Source organism: Natrix helvetica (genome assembly GCF_964273705.1).
Source record: "Natrix helvetica genome assembly, chromosome: Z".
In the NCBI taxonomy this organism is placed as follows: Eukaryota; Metazoa; Chordata; class Lepidosauria; order Squamata; family Natricidae; genus Natrix; species Natrix helvetica.
Genome location: NC_138554.1, coordinates 108494068 through 108512827, shown reverse-complemented (window position 1 = coordinate 108512827; position 18760 = coordinate 108494068). Strand labels below are relative to the sequence as shown.

Here is an 18760-nt window from a genome sequence, read left to right as displayed (position 1 = left end):
TCAGTTTCCGTTTTTTTTTTTTGTCTTAGATAAACAAAATTTTATTTCTTCCTTTAGCGCTTTTGTTTTTTCTTTTCCTTTTGAGGTTCCTCTGTAATTCACGTTCCAGAGGACCTATGAAGTATACATAGGAAGCTTCCTCTGGAAATCAAAATCCAGGGGACATAAGACGTATTCATAGGAAGGCGGCAGAAATAGACATGTCCAGGTTTAATTCCATATATTAAGAACTGGACTTGTTTATATTAGAATGTAAAGTAATGGTGCTAATTTAATATTTTTACCACTCCCCAGTTTTCATTTTCCTTTAGATACTTTTTAGTTAAACTTCACTAACATTTTGGTTACAACTTTTGACCATTGCATTTTTCCCCTTTCCTGATGTACTTTCAACCAACGATCAGTTCAGTATTAGGGATAAGTAAAGGTTTTGAGCTTCAAACATACCATCATAGATTGCTCCTGAATGCAACGGATACTCTTTAGACCACCCAAAAAGTGTTTTGAACTTGAAATATTTTACATGTCACTATTTACCCGAACTGTGGCAGAATTTCTTTTCTAGTGTGAATGTGTATATTTTTCCTATTTTTCTCATAATCCCCATATTATATGCACTCTTTTCTGAAAATGACCTGTTAAATCTATCTGATTTGGTATAACCTAAATTCGTGATTGGCACGAGAATCAATTTTGTAATTGAAGGTCACACATTACCCCGTAAAGTCAGCTGACAAAACCCCCAGTATCGTAATTGGTTCCAACAGTTAAATTCAACTACGCTTTTTTTCAAATCTTTAGTATCTTTCTCTGTCTCCCACCTTGCGTAGGTTAGGAATATCCCGAATGAGTGGTGAAAATATTATTACTGTGTTTCTATCAATATATTTCAGTTTCCGTTTTTTGTTTTTGTTTTTGTCTTAGATAAACAATTTTATTTCTTCCTTTAGCGCTTTTGTTTTTTCTTTTCCTTTTGAGGTTCCTCTGTAATTCACGTTCCAGAGGACCTATGAAGTATACATAGGAAGCTTCCTCTGGAAATCAAAATCCAGGGGACATAAGAAGTAATCATAGGAAGGCGGCAGAAATAGACATGTCCAGGTTTAATTCCATATATTAAGAACTGGACTTGTTTATATTAGAATGTTTAGTAAGGGTACTAATATAATATTTTTAGCTCTCCCTAGTTTTCACTTTGCTTTAGATTCTTTCTTCTAAATCTTCACTAACATTTTGGATAGAACTACATAGGAAGCTTCCTCTGGAAATCAAAATCCAGGGGACATAAGAAGTATTCATAGGAAGGCGGCAGAAATAGACATCTCCAAGTCACACATTACCCCGTAAAGTCAGCTGACAAAACTCCCAGCATCGTAATTGGTTCCAACAGTTAAATTCAACTACGCTTTTTTTCAAATCTTTAGTGTATATTTTTCCTTGTTTTCTCAAAATCCTCCGAATTGTTTGCAATTTTCTCTAAACGACCCCTTAAATTTATTTTATTTTATTTTATCCAAAATTGGTGATTGGCGAGGGAATCAATTTTGTTATTGAAGGTCACACTTTAGCCCATAATTCAGCTGACAAAACCCCCAGCATTGTAATTGGTTCCAACATTCAAATTCAACTACGCTTTTTTTCAAAACTTCAGTATCTTTCTCTATCTCCCACCTTGCATAGATTAGGAATCGTGCCCGAATGAAAGGTGTAAATATCATTACTGTGTTTCTATCAATATATTTAGTTTTACATTTTTTCTTTTCTTGGATAAACAAAATTATATTTCTTCCTTTTGCTCTTTTGTTTTTTCCTTTCTTTTGAGGTTCCTTTCTAATTCACGTTCCAGAGGACTTATGAAATATACATAGGAAGCTTCCTCTGGAAATCAAAATTCAGAGGACATAAGAAGTATTCATATTAAGTAGGTAGAAATAGACATCTCCAATTTTAATTCTATATATTAAGAACTGGACTTGTTTATATTAGAACGTTTAGTAATTGTACTAATTTAATATTTTTATCTCTCCCTAGTTTTCAGTTTGCTTTATATTCTTTCTTCTTAATCTTCACTAACATTTTGGTTACAACTTTTGACAATTGCATTTTTTCCCTTTCTTGATGTACTTTCAATCAACGATCAGTTCAGTTTTAGGGATAAGTAAAGGTTTTGAGCTTCAAACATACCATCATAGATTGCTCCTGAACGCAACGTATACACTTTAGACCACTGAAAAAGTGTTTTGAACTTGATATATTTTACATGTCACTATTTAAAAGAACTGTGGCAGAATTTCTTTTCTAGTGTGAATGTGTATATTTTTCCTATTTTTCTTATAATCCCCCAAATTATTTGCATTCTTTTCTGAAAATGGCCCGTTAAATTTATCTGATTTAGTATATCTGAAATTGGTGTTTGGCAAGAGAATAAATTTTGTTAATGAAGGTCACACATAAAGTCAGCTGACAAAACCCCCAGTAATTGGTTCCAATAGTTTAAATTCAACTATGCTTTTTTTTCCAAATCTTTAGTATCTTTCTCTGTCTCCCACCTTGCATAAGTTATGAATAGTGCCCGAATGAGAGGTGTAAATACCATTACTGTATTTCTATCAATATGTCAGTTTTTAATTTTTTTTGTCTCAGATAGACAAAATTTTAGTTCTTCAGATTTCACAATGTGGTATTAAAATAAAAGCTGAAGAAAATGTCCCCAAAGCCTCTAAATAAGGAGCATTGCTTAATTAAAAATTGAGTTTCCAAAGGGTTCTTTTATATCTTTTTCCAATATGCTGGGATTGTTTTTTTTTTTTTCATATTTCATGGAAGTGCATGTATTCTTCTAACAAAGCTTTGTTTTACTGACGGACTCAATCTACAACTGAAATAAATACTTTTCTTCCTATTCACCCATGGACTTTCAGCATTTAGCATGATTTGACTTTTCTGCTCTTTCCCCCCTCAAAATTAACTTCATGTTATTTGTCTTATTAAATCGGGAACTGATGTTTTGCAAAATAATCAAGTTTGTATATGAACTCTTTATTCTTAAAGTCATCTGACATCTCCAACATCATTCTTTGTTGCAGTTATCTAATTTTAAATACATATTTTTGTAAAGTTTGTAAGTGTCCAAATTTTAAGTACACACTAATATATTTCTCTTGTTTTACTGGCTGTAATGGATGTTCTTTTGACTATTCCAAAAGTGTTTTGAGCTTGAAATGTTATACATATTTACATTTGTAATTTTTTATTTAGTATGTTATCATTATTTACTATATTATATTTTATTATACTATATGTACACTGAATTGTGAGACAATTTCTTATTGTAGTATGTATATGTTGAATCTTTCTGCTTTTGTTTTGATGATCAGAATTCTTTGCTTAAACAATTCTGCTAACATCATTGTATAAGTTTGTATTATATTCTTCTTGTTGATATGCCCTACATAGCATTTTTTGGCAAGGCATTGTTTTGCAAGGCATACTATATAATATAATATATTTTTTGAAGTAAGTTGGCATGCTTACAAATTATTAAAGTGTTGATTTTACTATTACACTCTTCTGTCTCTCTTTTTTTTATCGGTTGCCTTAATTTACAGTATCTCTTAATGATACATCATGAACCATAAGTGTGTGTGTGTATGTGTGTGTTCGTGTTCCAGCATAATTCTGGAACACTTTGAGCAATTTCAACCAAACATGGTGTACAGATGACTTACTCTCTGGAAAAAAAATACTGTGGGGGTAAGACATCCCTAACATCCCTCAGTGTTCTGCCAAAATGCAGTCTGTTGTGCCTTAAAATGGCTTTTACTGTAGAATTAGAAATGTAATTACATAATAACATAAACATAATTAGAAATTTTGTTTGGCCCGGACATTTTCCACACAGTGGTATCATTTTTCTTGACCCTTCTGGGGACAGAGAGAAAACATTTTTAACAAATGTAATTGTCGCCCGTTTGAGGGCTCAGGGAGTATTTGCTCTTGCCATCGCCTCTTCAGGAATTGCAGTGACATTAATGGAAGGAGGGGGGGCAGCCCATTCTGCACTTATATTGCTACTTAGAATTCATTCCTTTTTCTGTCTAATACAGAATTGAGATAATAAATGCACAGACAACGCTGGGTTATTAGTTAGTATGTTATAAATGTGGCGTGGAGAATTTTTGGAGACTAGAATTTATCAAAGAATACAAACACTTTGCTCTACATTTCATTATTTCACATTTAGACTAGTCATAAGAAAAGTAAGAAGATACAATTAATTGCCAAAATTTATAAAGTCTCAGTGACTCCTTTGCTGAGATAAATATTCAACTATTAATTTTATGGTCATATGATATTTAATAAGAATGGTATTCTTATATTACAAATGTAACTGATGTTACAAATATTCTACAATTTCTTAGTGATATTTGGGCTTATTTTTAGTAGTGTTCATATTATGTACCACAAAGAATTTTTTTTCCAAGCATCTAATGTAAATTACCATTGAATTATTTGGCTAGTCTGTGGAGAAAGTAGACTAAGGCCTTTTATAGACAGTTATGGACCCTAATTCTTAATTATTCAAAAAACAATTTACTGAGAAATAATAGCTTTTGACAAAGAGACAACAAGAATCCAGTTTTTTAAGCTTTTGTCAGGAAGCATTCTCAATCCATATACCCATTTTCCTTAATATCACTTTTCTTCTCACTGCAACTTTTAGCCTACAAAAGTTTTTGGCAGACCCTCATTTGTGAAATTTATGATGTTCATTTATAATAAATACATTGCTTTATTTATTAGTAATAATTTTGTTTGCTAATTTTTGCAGTGTCTTGTAGAATAGACAATGATTAGATCCAGCAACTCATGTCCTCCTATTCCTGCTATTCTAGCTGTAGTCCTTACTCTGAGCACTTTATAGAATAGCTTTTGTGGAGGTCAAAGGACTGTGGTGGAAAGTTCTGTTATAGTGATTCAAGTCAAGGCTATTTAAGCATGAAAAATTCAAACCATACCTAGGCTGATCAGAACAATAGGCATATTTTTCTGATCAACCTATTCTTTAAAATGGCCCTTGACATTAGTGTCTGAATTACTTGACAAATTGTATATTTTATAATATTTTATAGCTATCCTGTTCTTTTCTTAAGAAAATGAGATCATAGGGTTTGTGTCCAAAAACCTATTCAGTAGATTGGCATCCAACATAAACTGTCTAAGATAGCTTAATAGTACTTTTACCTATACGTTGAACCAGCTTCCTCCTCACATTATTACATGTAAGGAACTTCCTTTCTTCCTTGCTTCTAACATTTACAAAAACACATTTATCTAATGAGAAGATGTCTTTCACCTGTATACCTTATCTCACTTCCCAGGAAGGCTTTCTTCAAGGCTTATGAACAATGACAAGTAGGTAAGCCAACAAATCTTAAAACCAAATGAGACATGAGTTCTGGATCCTAATAAAAGTATAAATGCTCAAATAAAACATTCTAATACTATATTATATAAATATTCTAACCTTGTAGGGCCACTTCTATCTTTGTATGGCTACCTCTGCTCTTCTTTGCCAATGACTATTGAATTGTTTTGCTGCCCATTTCATCATGAAGAAACTCAGAGTTGGTGTCACATTTTTTCTACTATGTTACACAGAAAAAATATCAAAAACAAATATATAATAAAATTTATAAATATACAACTATTTACTTTAACTAAAAATGGAAGGGAATAGGATGAGCAGAAGGGGAGGTGGGATCTTTAACAACCAACTCAAGGGTGACACTCCTCCCTTTGAGCTTGATGCCAACTGGCAGAGTCACTTATTCAGGCTCTTGAAGAAGGTCAGGAGGGTGACAGCTGACCTGGGGAGGGGGGCAATATGTTCCAAACATTATTAGCAATTGCAGAGAAGGGTCTTCTGGACCTGCCAGCCAGAATTTCTTCTGACAGGTCTGCACCATGCATCCTCTGCTGGCACAAGTGGGATAAACCAATCCCATTTCAATGAGATGATTCTTCAAGTAACCTGAATCCATGCCATGAAGGACTTAAAAAGTGATAACTAACACCTTGATTTGTACCCAGAAGCAAACAGGCAGCCAGTGGCAAAACAGATGTGGCAAAGGCTCTCCTAGCTGCAACTGCTACCTGCTCCTGGAGCAGGAATTGCAAGTCCAGGAAAACCACCAAGTTGCAGATCTGCTGGCATAGTGCCATCCCATCCACACCTAACAATGTAAAAGTCTCAGATCTTGGAGCTCCATGCAACTAAAGCCATTGACTCTTGCCAGGGTTCAGCCAAAGCCTATTATTCCCCATCCAGACTCCCATAACCTCGGGCAGCAATACCATCACTTGAGTCACCAGGGTTGGAGATATAGAGTTGAGTATCATCAGCATGCTGATGATGGCACAACCCATGGTGATGGATGATCTCACCTAGTGGCTTCATGTAGATGTTTAAAAAGGAGTGTAGAGAGTATGGAGCCCTGAAACATGCCCTAAAAGAGAAGCCATCCCTATTAATACCAACTGGGTATGGCCTTTGACACCTTTGGTGTCAAACCAGCACAAAACTGTGCCCCCAGCCTCATGTCCAACCCAAAAGGATGCCATGGTTGATAGTATAAAAGGACTCTGAGAATTCAAGGAAAGTGAGGATGATTGCACTATCCTGGTATCACCAGAGATCATCTACAAATATGATCAATTCTATCTCTGTGCCATAAACAGATCTGAATCCCGACTGAAAAGAGCACAGATAATAATTTCCTCAGGAGCTTCTGAAGCTGCCAGGCAACTCCTAAAAAGGGAAGATGGGAAGCAACGAAAGTTGTCCAGGCTGGTGGGATCAAGTGATGGCTTGAAGGAGGGTGTGAACCAGGAAATCCCTAAAAGGCTTCAGAAATGCCCCCCCCCCAGTCATAAATTTATTACTCATGAATGAAGACAAATTATAGTATGTGTCCCAGGATATTGTTGCAAAATCTAATCTTGGTCATTAACTAGCACCAGAGATTTAAACTTCCAACCTTTCAGACTAATACGAGAGCTCGACCTCAGGGAACTTCCCACTCACAAAAATATCTAACATTGGTGTTTCTTATCTTCTATAACCATGTGAGTAGCTGATGATTGCTGATCACTATGAATTCCCAACTCCAGAAATACACATGCAGGGCATTGATCACCCATTTCAATATATACATCTCTTTGTTGATGGTATTATAATTGTCTTCTTGTTGGAGGAGTTTCTTTGATAAATAAATTGAGGGGGGGCTTCCTTCATTGTTTGGAGGAGTTTCTTTGATAAATAAATTGAGGGGGGGGCTTCCTTCATTGTTTTGCGTCAATACTGCATCTGAACTAACAGATGCATCTATTTGTACAACAAATGATTGCATAAAATCCAGTACCTCAGAACCAGTTTTCTACATGGAGCATCTTTTAACCTTTCAATTGTCTGCTGCCATTGTTGTGCCCACCTTATATTGTAAGTTTTCCTGGTTATCTCCATTAGGGGTTGAGCAATGGTGGAGAAATGCAGATAAACCTTTTGTAATATCGTGACAAGGCTAGGTTCTCATGATGCACATGATCTCCCCAGGTCTTACTGTAGACAACAATATCATCTAAAAAAGGTATACTGCCTATGCAGAAGTTCATCCATCCTGTGCAGCAGGGAGCTAACAAATTTCACCACTGCCAGACATCTACCCAAAACCTTATGTTGCCATTCGGCTTTGGCACTTCACTAAACTGAAGAGCGGGGACAGAGAATTAATAGATACAGAACATCTCTGTCCCCAGCAAACTAAAATTCATAGGGTTATAAATGCATGTAACATAGATGTGTGTGTGGGTAAGATTATCACTCCTGCTGTCAAGCAAAACCAAGCATGTAATAGTGATTGTCATACCATGTGCATGAATCACACAAGTGGCAAGAAAATAGGGGCAGTCAGGCATAATACAGGTTATGTAGACAGTAAACACAAGGTCAATCAAAATGGACTCAAATGTCTATATACCAATGCACAGAGTATGAGGAATAAACAGGGAGAATTAGAAATTCAAGTAAAAGAGGGCAGATATGATATTATTGCCATTACAGAAACTTGGTGGGATGAAACTGACAAATGGAACATACAGCTAGAAGGATTTAAATTATTTAAAAGAAATAGACCAAATAAAAGAGGAGGTGGAGTTGCACTATATATAAGAAATAACTATGTCTCTACAGAAATAGAGCACAACAATAATGAGAACTATCTTGAATGCATTTGGGTCAATATTAAAGGTTGTGGGGAAAATGACATTGCCATAGGTCTATACTACAGGCCACCCAACCAAGCAGAGGAAGAAGATGAACTTTTTGCTAGTCAGCTAACTAAGGTATGTAGGAAGCACACCACAATAGTAATGGGAGATTTTAACTACCCTGACATCAACTGGGAAACAAACTCTGCACCAAGTGGAAGATCCAACAGGTTCCTAACAAACCTAGCAGACAACTTTGTTTTCCAAAAAGTAGAGAAGGAAACAAGGGGATCAGCCATACTGGACTTAATTCTCACTAACAGAGAGGAAATGATAGAAGGTGTTGAAGCCATAGGAACCCTGGGGGCAAGTGACCATGCAATATTGGAATTCAACATTATCCAAACACAAGTAGTAGAACAAAGTCAAACTAGAGTCTTGGACTTTAAGAAAGCTAATTTCAATAAACTTAGAGAGAGCTTGGGAAAAATTCCATGGATGAGAATCCTCGAGGGGAAAACAACTCAAGAAGCTTGGGAAATTTTGAAAAATGAGATTAGAAAAGCCCAGTCTAACACAATACCAATGAAGAAGAAAAACAACAGCTCCCAAAAGAAACCAGCATGGCTGCATAAACAACTATCTGACAAACTGAAAGACAAAAAAAGTAAGTATAAAAAGTGGAAGGAGGGGGACATAACTAAGGCAGAATATCAGCAAATAGTCCGAGCCTGTAAAGATGAAGTGAGGAAAGCTAAGGCTCACAATGAAGAAAGGCTTGCCACAAAAGTAAAAATTAACAAAAAAAGCTTCTTCCAACATGTTAAAAACAAGAAAAAAGTTAAGGAAACAATTGGTCCATTGCTAGGAGAAAGTGGCAAGAAGGTGACAAGCAACAGGGAGAAAGCAGAACTATTTAACTCATGTTTTGCATCTGTCTTTACACAAAGGGATAAAACAGTCCAACCTATCAAAAGCAGCACCACAAAATTAGGAACACAAGTTGAAATAGGGAAGAAAATGGTAAGTGAGCACCTGTCTACCCTAGATGAGTTCAAATCACCAGGACCGGATGGATTACACCCCAGAGTTCTGAAGGAACTAGCAGACGAGATCTCAGAACCACTGAATTATATCTTTCAGAGATCCTGGAACACCGGGGAACTACCAGAGGACTGGAAAAGAGCTGATGTGGTTCCCATCTTCAAAAAAGGGAAAAAATTAGATCCAGGAAACTACAGACCTATCAGCCTAACCTCAATACCAGGAAAGATTCTGGAAAAAATAATCAAGCAACGAATTTGCGAACACCTAGAAGCAAACAAAGTAATAGCCAAAAGCCAACATGGATTTGTCAAAAACAGATCATGCCAGACTAATCTTATTGCATTCTTTGATAATGTGACAAAATTAGTGGACCAGAGGAATGCCGTTGATATAGTTTACTTGGACTTCAGTAAGGCTTTTGATAAGGTAGACCATAACCTACTACTAGATAAAGTAGAAGAATGTGGGTTAGACAGCATCACCACCAGATGGATTGGTAACTGGCTGACCAACCGCACTCAACGTGTAGTTCTCAATGGAACTGCATCTACATGGAGGGAAGTATGCAGTGGAGTACCCCAAGGCTCTGTTTTAGGCCCAGTACTCTTCAACATCTTCATCAATGATTTGGATGAGGGAATAAATGGGGAACTCATCAAATTTGCAGATGATACCAAGCTGGCAGGAATAGCCAACTCTCCAGAAGATAGGCTTAAGATACAGAAGGATCTTGACAAACTTGAACATTGGGCACTATCTAATAAAATGAAATTCAATGGTGAAAAGAGTAAGGTTCTACATTTAGGCAACAAAAACGGAATGCACAGGTACAGTATAGGTGATACCATACTCAGTAGTAGTAACTGTGAAAGGGATCTTGGAGTCCTAGTGGACAACCATTTAAATATGAGCCAGCAGTGCGCAGCAGCTGCCAAAAAAGCCAACACAGTTCTAGGCTGCATCAACAGAGGGATAGAATCAAGATCACGTGAAGTGTTAATACCACTTTATAATGCCTTGGTAAGGCCACACTTGGAATACTGCATTCAGTTCTGGTCGCCACGATGTAAAAAAGATGTGGAGACTCTAGAAAGAGTGCAGAGAAGAGCAACAAAGATGATTAGGGGCCTGGAGTCTAAAACATATGAAGAACGGTTGCAGGAACTGGGTATGTTTAGCTTGAGAGAAAGAAGGACTAGGGGAGACATGATAGCATTATTCCAATATCTCAGAGGTTGCCACAAAGAAGAGGGAGTCAAACTATTCTCCAAAGCACCTGAGGGTAGAACAAGAAGCAATGGGTGGAAACTAATCAAGGAGAGAAGCAATTTAGAACTGAGGAGGAATTTCCTGACAGTGAGAACAATTAATCAGTGGAACAGCTTGCCTCCAGAAGTTGTGAATGCCCCAACACTGGAAGTCTTTAAGAAGATGTTGGATAGCTATTTGTCTGAAACGGTATAGGGTTTCCTGCCTAGGCAGGGGGTTGGACTAGAAGACCTCCAAGGTCCCTTCCAACTCTACTATTGTATTGTATTGTATTGTACTAATAGATGATTCTATTATATTCATCTGGATAATTTTTTTTACCTCTTTTTGTAGGTCCCCTTTCAACTATTCAGGATCCTCTAGAGCACTGTTAGATAGCTCAAGTTTCCCCCATGCCTAGCTGGTGATCCTCCAAAGTAGTTTTACCTTTCTGTCCAGTAACCATGCATTTATAATTTTCAACATTCTTCTTAACTCATCCTTTTGGTTCTCTCTTAGATTGAAATTTACATCCATAGTTCCTTGGGATGGTTGCTGTAGTACCTTCCAAACTTGGTCCACTCAGTTTAGATTATTTTCTTTCAATACCAACAGGGTCATCCCAGGGTCAGCTCTACTATGCCATTTCTGTAGGAAGTTCACTTGGTATATTTTCATGTTTGGCTTTACAGTTTTATTTCATAATTTACTGGACCAGTTCTTCTCTTTATTAGATAGGGGCAGTGCCTGTTGTTTATTTTCTTACATGGCATCAATAATAGGACTTGGTCCAATATATCAAATTTTTTAGTCTTTAACCCCTGATCATATTGTGTCTTTGGCTTTTCCTGGCAGTTGCTAAATGTTTCTGTGTTCTAGGGCCTTCAACGTATTCCTTTGTGTCAAGATGTATTTAGGTTTTTAGGGCCTTCTAGGTTTCCAGTCTACCCTTCTTTAAATCTAACACATCACAAGGCTGTCTCCCATATAATAATTCAAAAGGACTAAATCCTCTGAATGCCTAATGGAACTCCCTACAGAAATGGCAGCCAAGTGTTCCAATGCTTTGGGTTCTGCCCTGTATTTTAGCATATTCTTTAGCCCATTCCTAAATTCATCTGTTTCGTAAGACCATTTGCCTGTGTGTACTAAGGACTAGTATGCACCCTTTTATTCCCAGGTCTGAATATAGCTATTCAGCATACCTGATTGAAAATTTGTGTCCTGATCTGTAGAAATCTCCTGTGGTATTGTCAATAATGACCAGCTCCTCCACTATATGTTTACCGGTCATATTTCTTAATGTAACTGCTTCTGGTTACCAGCTGACATAATCAGAGACCTCCAGAATATATTTACTTGTCCATGGTAAAGGCCTGAAATACCATGGTAACTTTTGAAAAAGGATGAGGACTAAAGGTACCTTTTCCATAGGGACTTTGTCCTGTTGCTTTTTTTGCTTTACCAGCCATGTTTTGCAAAACTGGGTCATCTTTCCATAGATCCCTGGCCAATAGAATATATGTGGGATTTGATAAGATCCTATAAATGATCCTATTTCTATCCTTGTATCTGACCCACAGAGTCACACGAGATAATTCAATATGGCTTTGTAATATCCCTGAGGAACCACAATGTATTCACCTATTCCTATGTGTAGGGATGAAGACATATACACTATAGAAATCCTTCATTTTCTTGGTACTTTTGTAATATGTCCTTGTTTCACTCCTTTTTCACAGCTAGCCAACAATGTGCTGTCTGAAATCATGGCAAGATTTTGCTAGTCAATGTATGCTCTATGGTCCTATTCATTGCTAATTTCATCACTTATTTTAGCTGAATGGTCCTATTCATTGCTAATTTCATCACTTATTTTAGCTGAATTTATTTAAGTTGATGGGGAAAATTATCATATTTTCAAATAAAACAACCTTCTTGTTAATGTGTTTAGTCAAAGCTACACTTTTCCCAGTTGTGCTGTATGGTTGAGCGTGATGGACATAGGAAGGCTGAGTGCTGAACAACTGGTGCTTTTAAATTATAGTGGTGGAGAAAACTCTTGAGAGCTTCTTTAGAAGATCAAATTAGTTAATCCTAAAGAAAATCAACTTTGACTGTTCTTTGGAAGGAGCAGAACTGAGGCTGAGGCTCAAATTCTTTGACCACCAAATGAAAAGAAAGTGCTCATTGGAAAGGAAACTGATGTTGAGAAAGATTGAAGGCAATAGAAGAAGGGGACAGCAGAGGATGAGATGGTTAGACAATGCCCCAATGAACATGAATTTGGGCAAATTTTAGAAAACAATGGAGGACAGGATCTGTTTATTGGCTCGCAAGGAGTTGAACATGACTTAGCATCAACAACTTGTTCATGTGGTACATTTAATTATCACTTATCAGTTTTAGCATGTACAGTACTTTTGGTGCAGAGGTAAGGTTTAAAAAGAAAATACAGTATGAAAAAATATACTTTTATACATCTTTCTGTGCTTTCCCCTATTTTTCTATAATTGATTTTGACATTTACTATGAATTTATTTTCCTTTTTTGTTTAAGACCCCTGAGAAACAAGAGTATATGGAGTAACAATAATAATGTTCAAAATACTGGTCCTTTTTTACTCAAAGATTTTTGCAAAAGAAATCACCCTTAATGGTCCTAAAATGTATTATGGAATTGGCAGGATGGTGTCTTGATATAAATAGGACACTTGTAGATAGCTGTTAATCATTCTCTGTGGCTTATTGCTACAATTATAGCTGGATCTTGGCACCTGAAGAAAGATTACTAAAGGGAAAATAGCAAATAACCAGATTTTCATTATCCTTAGCTGCAAGATTACATATGGTTTGATGTAGGAAAAGAGTTAGAGCTGTTTCTATAGGGAGAGATTCTGTTTGGAAAGTTCCCAATTACGATACAGTTTTCTATTTGTGGTTGTTGCTGGTTCTGATGATGATACAGAATTCACATTCTATTCTGTAGATTGTGTGGTACACAATATTTTCATTTTAACATAATAAAATCATGTTCTATGAAGGCTAATTATTCCAATCTTTGATATCTAGCTTCTTAAAAATTGCTCCTGAAACATGGATCAATAAGCATAAATGTGTAAACTGCTTTGTATCAAGTAAAACTATCATCTATAAAGATATAATATTGTATTACACTATAATCTATACCATACCATACCATTATAACACATTCTACTTTATAATACTATAAAGATCAATGTTTCATAAAAGCACCAAATATATTGTAGAAGTACTATTAATACAGTATTTGAACTTCTTTTGGTATGATTATGCAACCTTTGGCTTCACTTGAGATTTCTGCAAGAGAGAAATACATTTTAATGTTAACTCTTAAAAATCAGCAAATTTATATGTATAGATTTTTTAGAGGACAGTATAAAGTTTAAATTAGGGCAACCTTAAATAACTGATACGTTTGTTCAAGAAAAATGTTTGCATGGCTATTCTAAATTAAATAAAATCTATAAATCCAAATATCTTATTCAAGATATATTACTTACCATTTCATCCTTGAATACAAATTGCTTGGCACTCTTGTTCAGTTTCAAATCTATTCTGGTTGCCTTCACAACCTCCATACCAAAATCGGGCACAAGAATTTGTATCTTGGGCATAAAACCATTTTACTTGATACTTTCGGCAGCTTCCAGTTTTCAGTGGTTCTAAACACCTTGTTTCTGAAAACAATGTATACATATATATTGTTTTGCTGTACTTCTATAGAAGATAAAATGTATTATCTATAAAACTTTATTACTACACATCACCACCACTGCCTGTATTTTTACTGTTAAATGTAAGCAAGAGTTAAAATTGAATTATTTTCGGCTTTCATGACACTCCTAGCTTTCTCTGTCTTTACTGGTTCTGCAAGATTACAGTAGTACTAACTGTACATAGTGCTGATTGACTGGCAGATACAATCCTTCTTTGTAATGCTTGGAGGGTTCAAAGGTTAATAATAACAATGATTTCACCAATTGATTCACCTTCCAAATTTCTGGCCATATTCCAATGAAGTATATTGTAAAATTGTTATAAACAGAAATCCCTTTAGCCAACTGGGCTTTAAGAAAACATGTAGCTTAGAACAAGCTGCCCAGAGTAACCTTACAGGAGAAGTGGGAGGCATAGAAATGTAATAAATAAATAAAAATTGAATAAGCCTATGTTACTTAAACATTAAGATTTTCTTTATAATTAGCTGACTTTCCTTTTATTTATTTATATTCTGCCTTTATTATTTTTACAATTAACTCTTGGAGGTGAACATATCTAACACATTTCCTCCTTCTGTTTTCCCCACAACAAGTAGAGTTGAGAAAGAATGACTGGATCAAGGCCACCCAACTGGCTTTCATGGCTAAGGTGATACTAAAACATACAGTCTCCAACTTTCTAGACTATAAGGTTGTCCTTCATTTATAACCACAATTGAGTCCGAAATGTCTATTGCTAAGCAGTTAACTTAGTTTTGCCCCATCTTGTGATCTTTTTTCCTCTATTGTTAAGATATAATAACCTGGTTGTTAAGTGAATCTGGCTTCCCCATTAACTTTGCTTGTCAGAAGGTCATAAAAGATAATCACATGTTCTTAAGACATGACACTGCAACTGTCATAAATACATGTCAGTTGCCAAGCAGTCGAATGTTGATCACATGACCAGGGGAATGCTGTAACAGTTATAAGTATGAAAAATTTATTATAAATCACTTTTTTCAGTGCCATCATTAAACAAATAGTTATAAGTTGAGGACTTCCAATACTACCTTAACTACTAAACCAAACTGGCTCTTCAGTCTTTTCAGTCTGTTGAAATTCTTGAGATCTATAAGAATAAATTCCACTTTTTTTCCTTTTCATTGGTGATCTTAATCTAATTGTGATGTACTATTGCTACTATTGGTGTTTTCTGGAGAAAATATGAGAGATGGAAGGGGAAAGGAAGCACCAATAAATTGAAGAACCTTAGATTTAACTCCCTATTGCATTTTAATAGGTTGATTTCATATAAAAGCTAAGAATAACATTGGAAGTCAGGAGGAAAAACCTCTAAAAATGTACTGTTCGTTTAAAATGTTTCAGCAGTTCATGAAAACATTGTGTAGCTTCAGGAGTTTGTCAGATCAAATAGATCAGACTCCATCACTTTGATGATATGCAGTCTGGTCATAAATACAAGATATTTATAAGCCCTCAACCCAAACTGTCTCTACCCAACACCTATCAAGGGTTAGGGTTAGGAATAATGTTCGTCCTAAAGACCTGGCTGGGCCACGAGGTTGGTTTGCCCCTCGTGGAGATGTGCCCACCCGGTTACCGTGCATTTCATCAGCCGCAGGCCCAGGGTAAGGGTGGCGGGGTGGCGGTAATTATACGGGAGAGTCTGGAACCGAGGGAGTTCACTGTGCCACAGATCTCCGGGTGTGAGTCCCTTGGTGTGAAATGGAGCCCAGGAGGCAGTTGGGCTTGCTGATTGTATACTTGGCTCCTCGCTATGCATCAGCGGCCCTGCCCGAGCTCCTCGAGCTGATCGCGGAGACGGCAGTTGATATCCCCAAACTTGTGGTTATGGGGGATTTCAATCTGCCGTCGACGGGTGAAGCATCCGAGGTGGCTCGGGAGTTCATGGCTTCCATGACAGCCATGGACCTGTCCCAATTAATTCAGGGCCCCACACACGAGGGTGGACATACACTGGACCTTGTTTTTGTATCTGGACAGTGGACAAGTGATCTGGGAATAGGGGATCTAGTTATCTCACCCCTGTCATGGTCAGACCACTCTTCTCTCCGGCTCGACTTCCCCGGTGCTACCCCCCACCGCGGGGAGGCGGAACCTGATTGTCCCAGATGGTTCCGCCCCAAGCGACTGATGGAACCGGATAGGTTCCAGACGGAGCTTGGGCCACTTCCTGTAGCCTTGACCCGCTCCCGGACGGAGGACCTAGTGGCCGCTTGGAATAAGGCGACTGCGGGGGCCTTGGACCGGGTAGCGCCTTTGCGGCCTCTCTTGCGGCAACGAACCACCCTGGCTCCTTGGTTTACCGAGGAGCTGAGGGTGATGAAACGCCACAAAAGATGCCTAGAAAGCACGTGGAGGTCCTCACGCTCCGAATCTGACCGAACACAGGTAAGAGCCTATTTACGGACCTACCTTGTGGCTCTAAGAGCAGCCAAACGTAGACACTGTGCCGCTCTTATTGCATCCGCAGATAACCGCCCTGCCGCCCTGTTTCGAGTGACCCGCTCTCTCTTATTTCAGAGGTCGCGGGAAGCCCCTTTGCAGGGTAGAGCAGAGGAGTTTGGGGAATATCTGCAGGACAAAATCGATCAGATCCGGAGTGGATGGGCCCCCTTCAGTGGACCAGGGGAGACGTCGGAAGCAAGTCTTGAGACACCATGCTGGGAGGAGTTTGACTCTGTTGCCCCCGAGGACTTGGACAGGTTACGTGGGCGACTGCGAGCCACCTCATGTTTACTGGACCCGTGTCCCTCCTGGTTTGTACTGGCATCCTGGGAGGTTACACGAGGCTGGCTCCTGGGTCTGGTGAACGCTTCACTGGAGGAGGGGTCCTTGCCGACCACCTTGAAAGAGGCGGTGGTGAGGCCCCTGCTCAAGAGGCCTTCACCGGATCCGGAGGAACTAGCTAATTACCGTCCTGTCTCCAACCTTCCCTTTTTAGCGAAGGTTGTAGAGAGTGTGGTGGCGCAACAGTTCCCACGTCACCTGGAGGAAGCAGTCTATCTTGACCCGCGCCAGTCCGGCTTTCGACCCGGTCACAGCATGGAGACAGCCTTGGTCGCGTTGGTAGATGATCTATGGAGGGCCAGAGATAGGGGTTGTTCCTCTATCCTGGTCCTATTAGATCTATCAGCGGCTTTCGATACCATCGACCATGGTATCTTATTGCGCCGGCTGGAAGAGATGGGCGTGGGCGGCACCATTCTGCGGTGGTTCCGCTCCTATCTCTCCAACCGGACGCAGTGTGTGTTGGCAGGGGAGCAGAGGTCGACCCTGAGGCCACTCACTTGTGGGGTGCCTCAGGGTTCGGTCCTCTCGCCCCTCCTGTTCAACACATACATGAAGCCGCTGGGTGAGATCATCCGTGGTTTTGGGGTTGGATACCATCTGTATGCTGATGATACACAGCTGTACATTTCCACCCCAAACCACCCCAACGAGGCCGTCGAAATGTTGTCCTGGTGTTTGGAAGCCGTGTGGGTCTGGATGGGGGACAATAGACTTAAACTCAACCCTTCCAAGACTGAGTGGCTGTGGCTACCGGCGCCCGGATTTAACCAGTTGACGCCATCACTGGCCATAGGGGGCGAATTATTGCCCCCCGTGGAACGGGCGCGCAATCGGGGGCATACAACTTGCCCCGGTGGAGCGGGCGCGCAATTTGGGTGTCCTCCTTGATGCTCGGCTGTCCATGGATGACCATGTGACGGCCGTGGCAAGGGGGGCGTTCCACCAGGTTCGCCTGGTGCGCCAATTGCGCCCCCTATTGGACCGGGATGCCTTGCGCACAGTCACTCATGCGCTGATGACGTCTCGCCTGGACTACTGTAACGCTCTCTACATGGGGCTTCCCTTGAAATGCACTCGTAGACTACAGTTGGTCCAGAACGCGGCCGCGCGGGTAATTATGGGGAGTACAAGGTACTCCCATGTGACACCTTTCCTGCGCGAGCTGCACTGGCTCCCTGTGGTCTACCAGGTGCGTTTCAAGGTCTTGATAACGATCTTTAAAGCGCTCCATGGCTCAGGACCTAGCTACTTGCGGGATCGTATCCTGCCCCATACATCCCTGCGACCAATTCGCTCGCACAGAGAGGGACTCCTCCAGGTGCCGTCCACCAGACAATGTCGGGGGGCGGCGTCTAGGAGTAGAGCCTTCTCTGTTGCGGGCCCAGCCCTGTGGAATGACCTTCCCCCGGATATTAGGACTACCTCTGACCTCCGCGCCTTCTGGATAAAGCTCAAGACCCACCTATTTCAAGTAGCTGGCCTGGCTCAACCATAGTTCGTTCACACTGCTCCTGACGGGTTTTTTAATTTTGTGACTTTTGGATTTTTATTAGGGGATCTTAAATTGTGTTTTAACTGTCTTTTTTCATCTTCCTACCTCCTCCATGTACACGTATCCGT

General features: G+C 39.1%; 1 protein-coding gene across 1 annotated transcript in view; it reads right to left on the bottom strand.

Moving 5' to 3' along the window:
* Positions 1-12886: 12886 nt before the first annotated feature.
* Positions 12887-18760, bottom strand: part of COL28A1 (collagen type XXVIII alpha 1 chain) — a 101607-nt gene continuing 95733 nt past the window's right edge. The window contains exons 35-36 of the mRNA XM_081969848.1: positions 14105-14281; positions 12887-13901 (exon numbers count right to left, since the gene is read on the bottom strand). Of these exons, the coding sequence (XP_081825974.1) occupies positions 14109-14281 (173 nt within the window). The 3' untranslated portion in view covers positions 12887-13901; positions 14105-14108. The remainder of the gene's footprint in view (positions 13902-14104; positions 14282-18760) is intronic.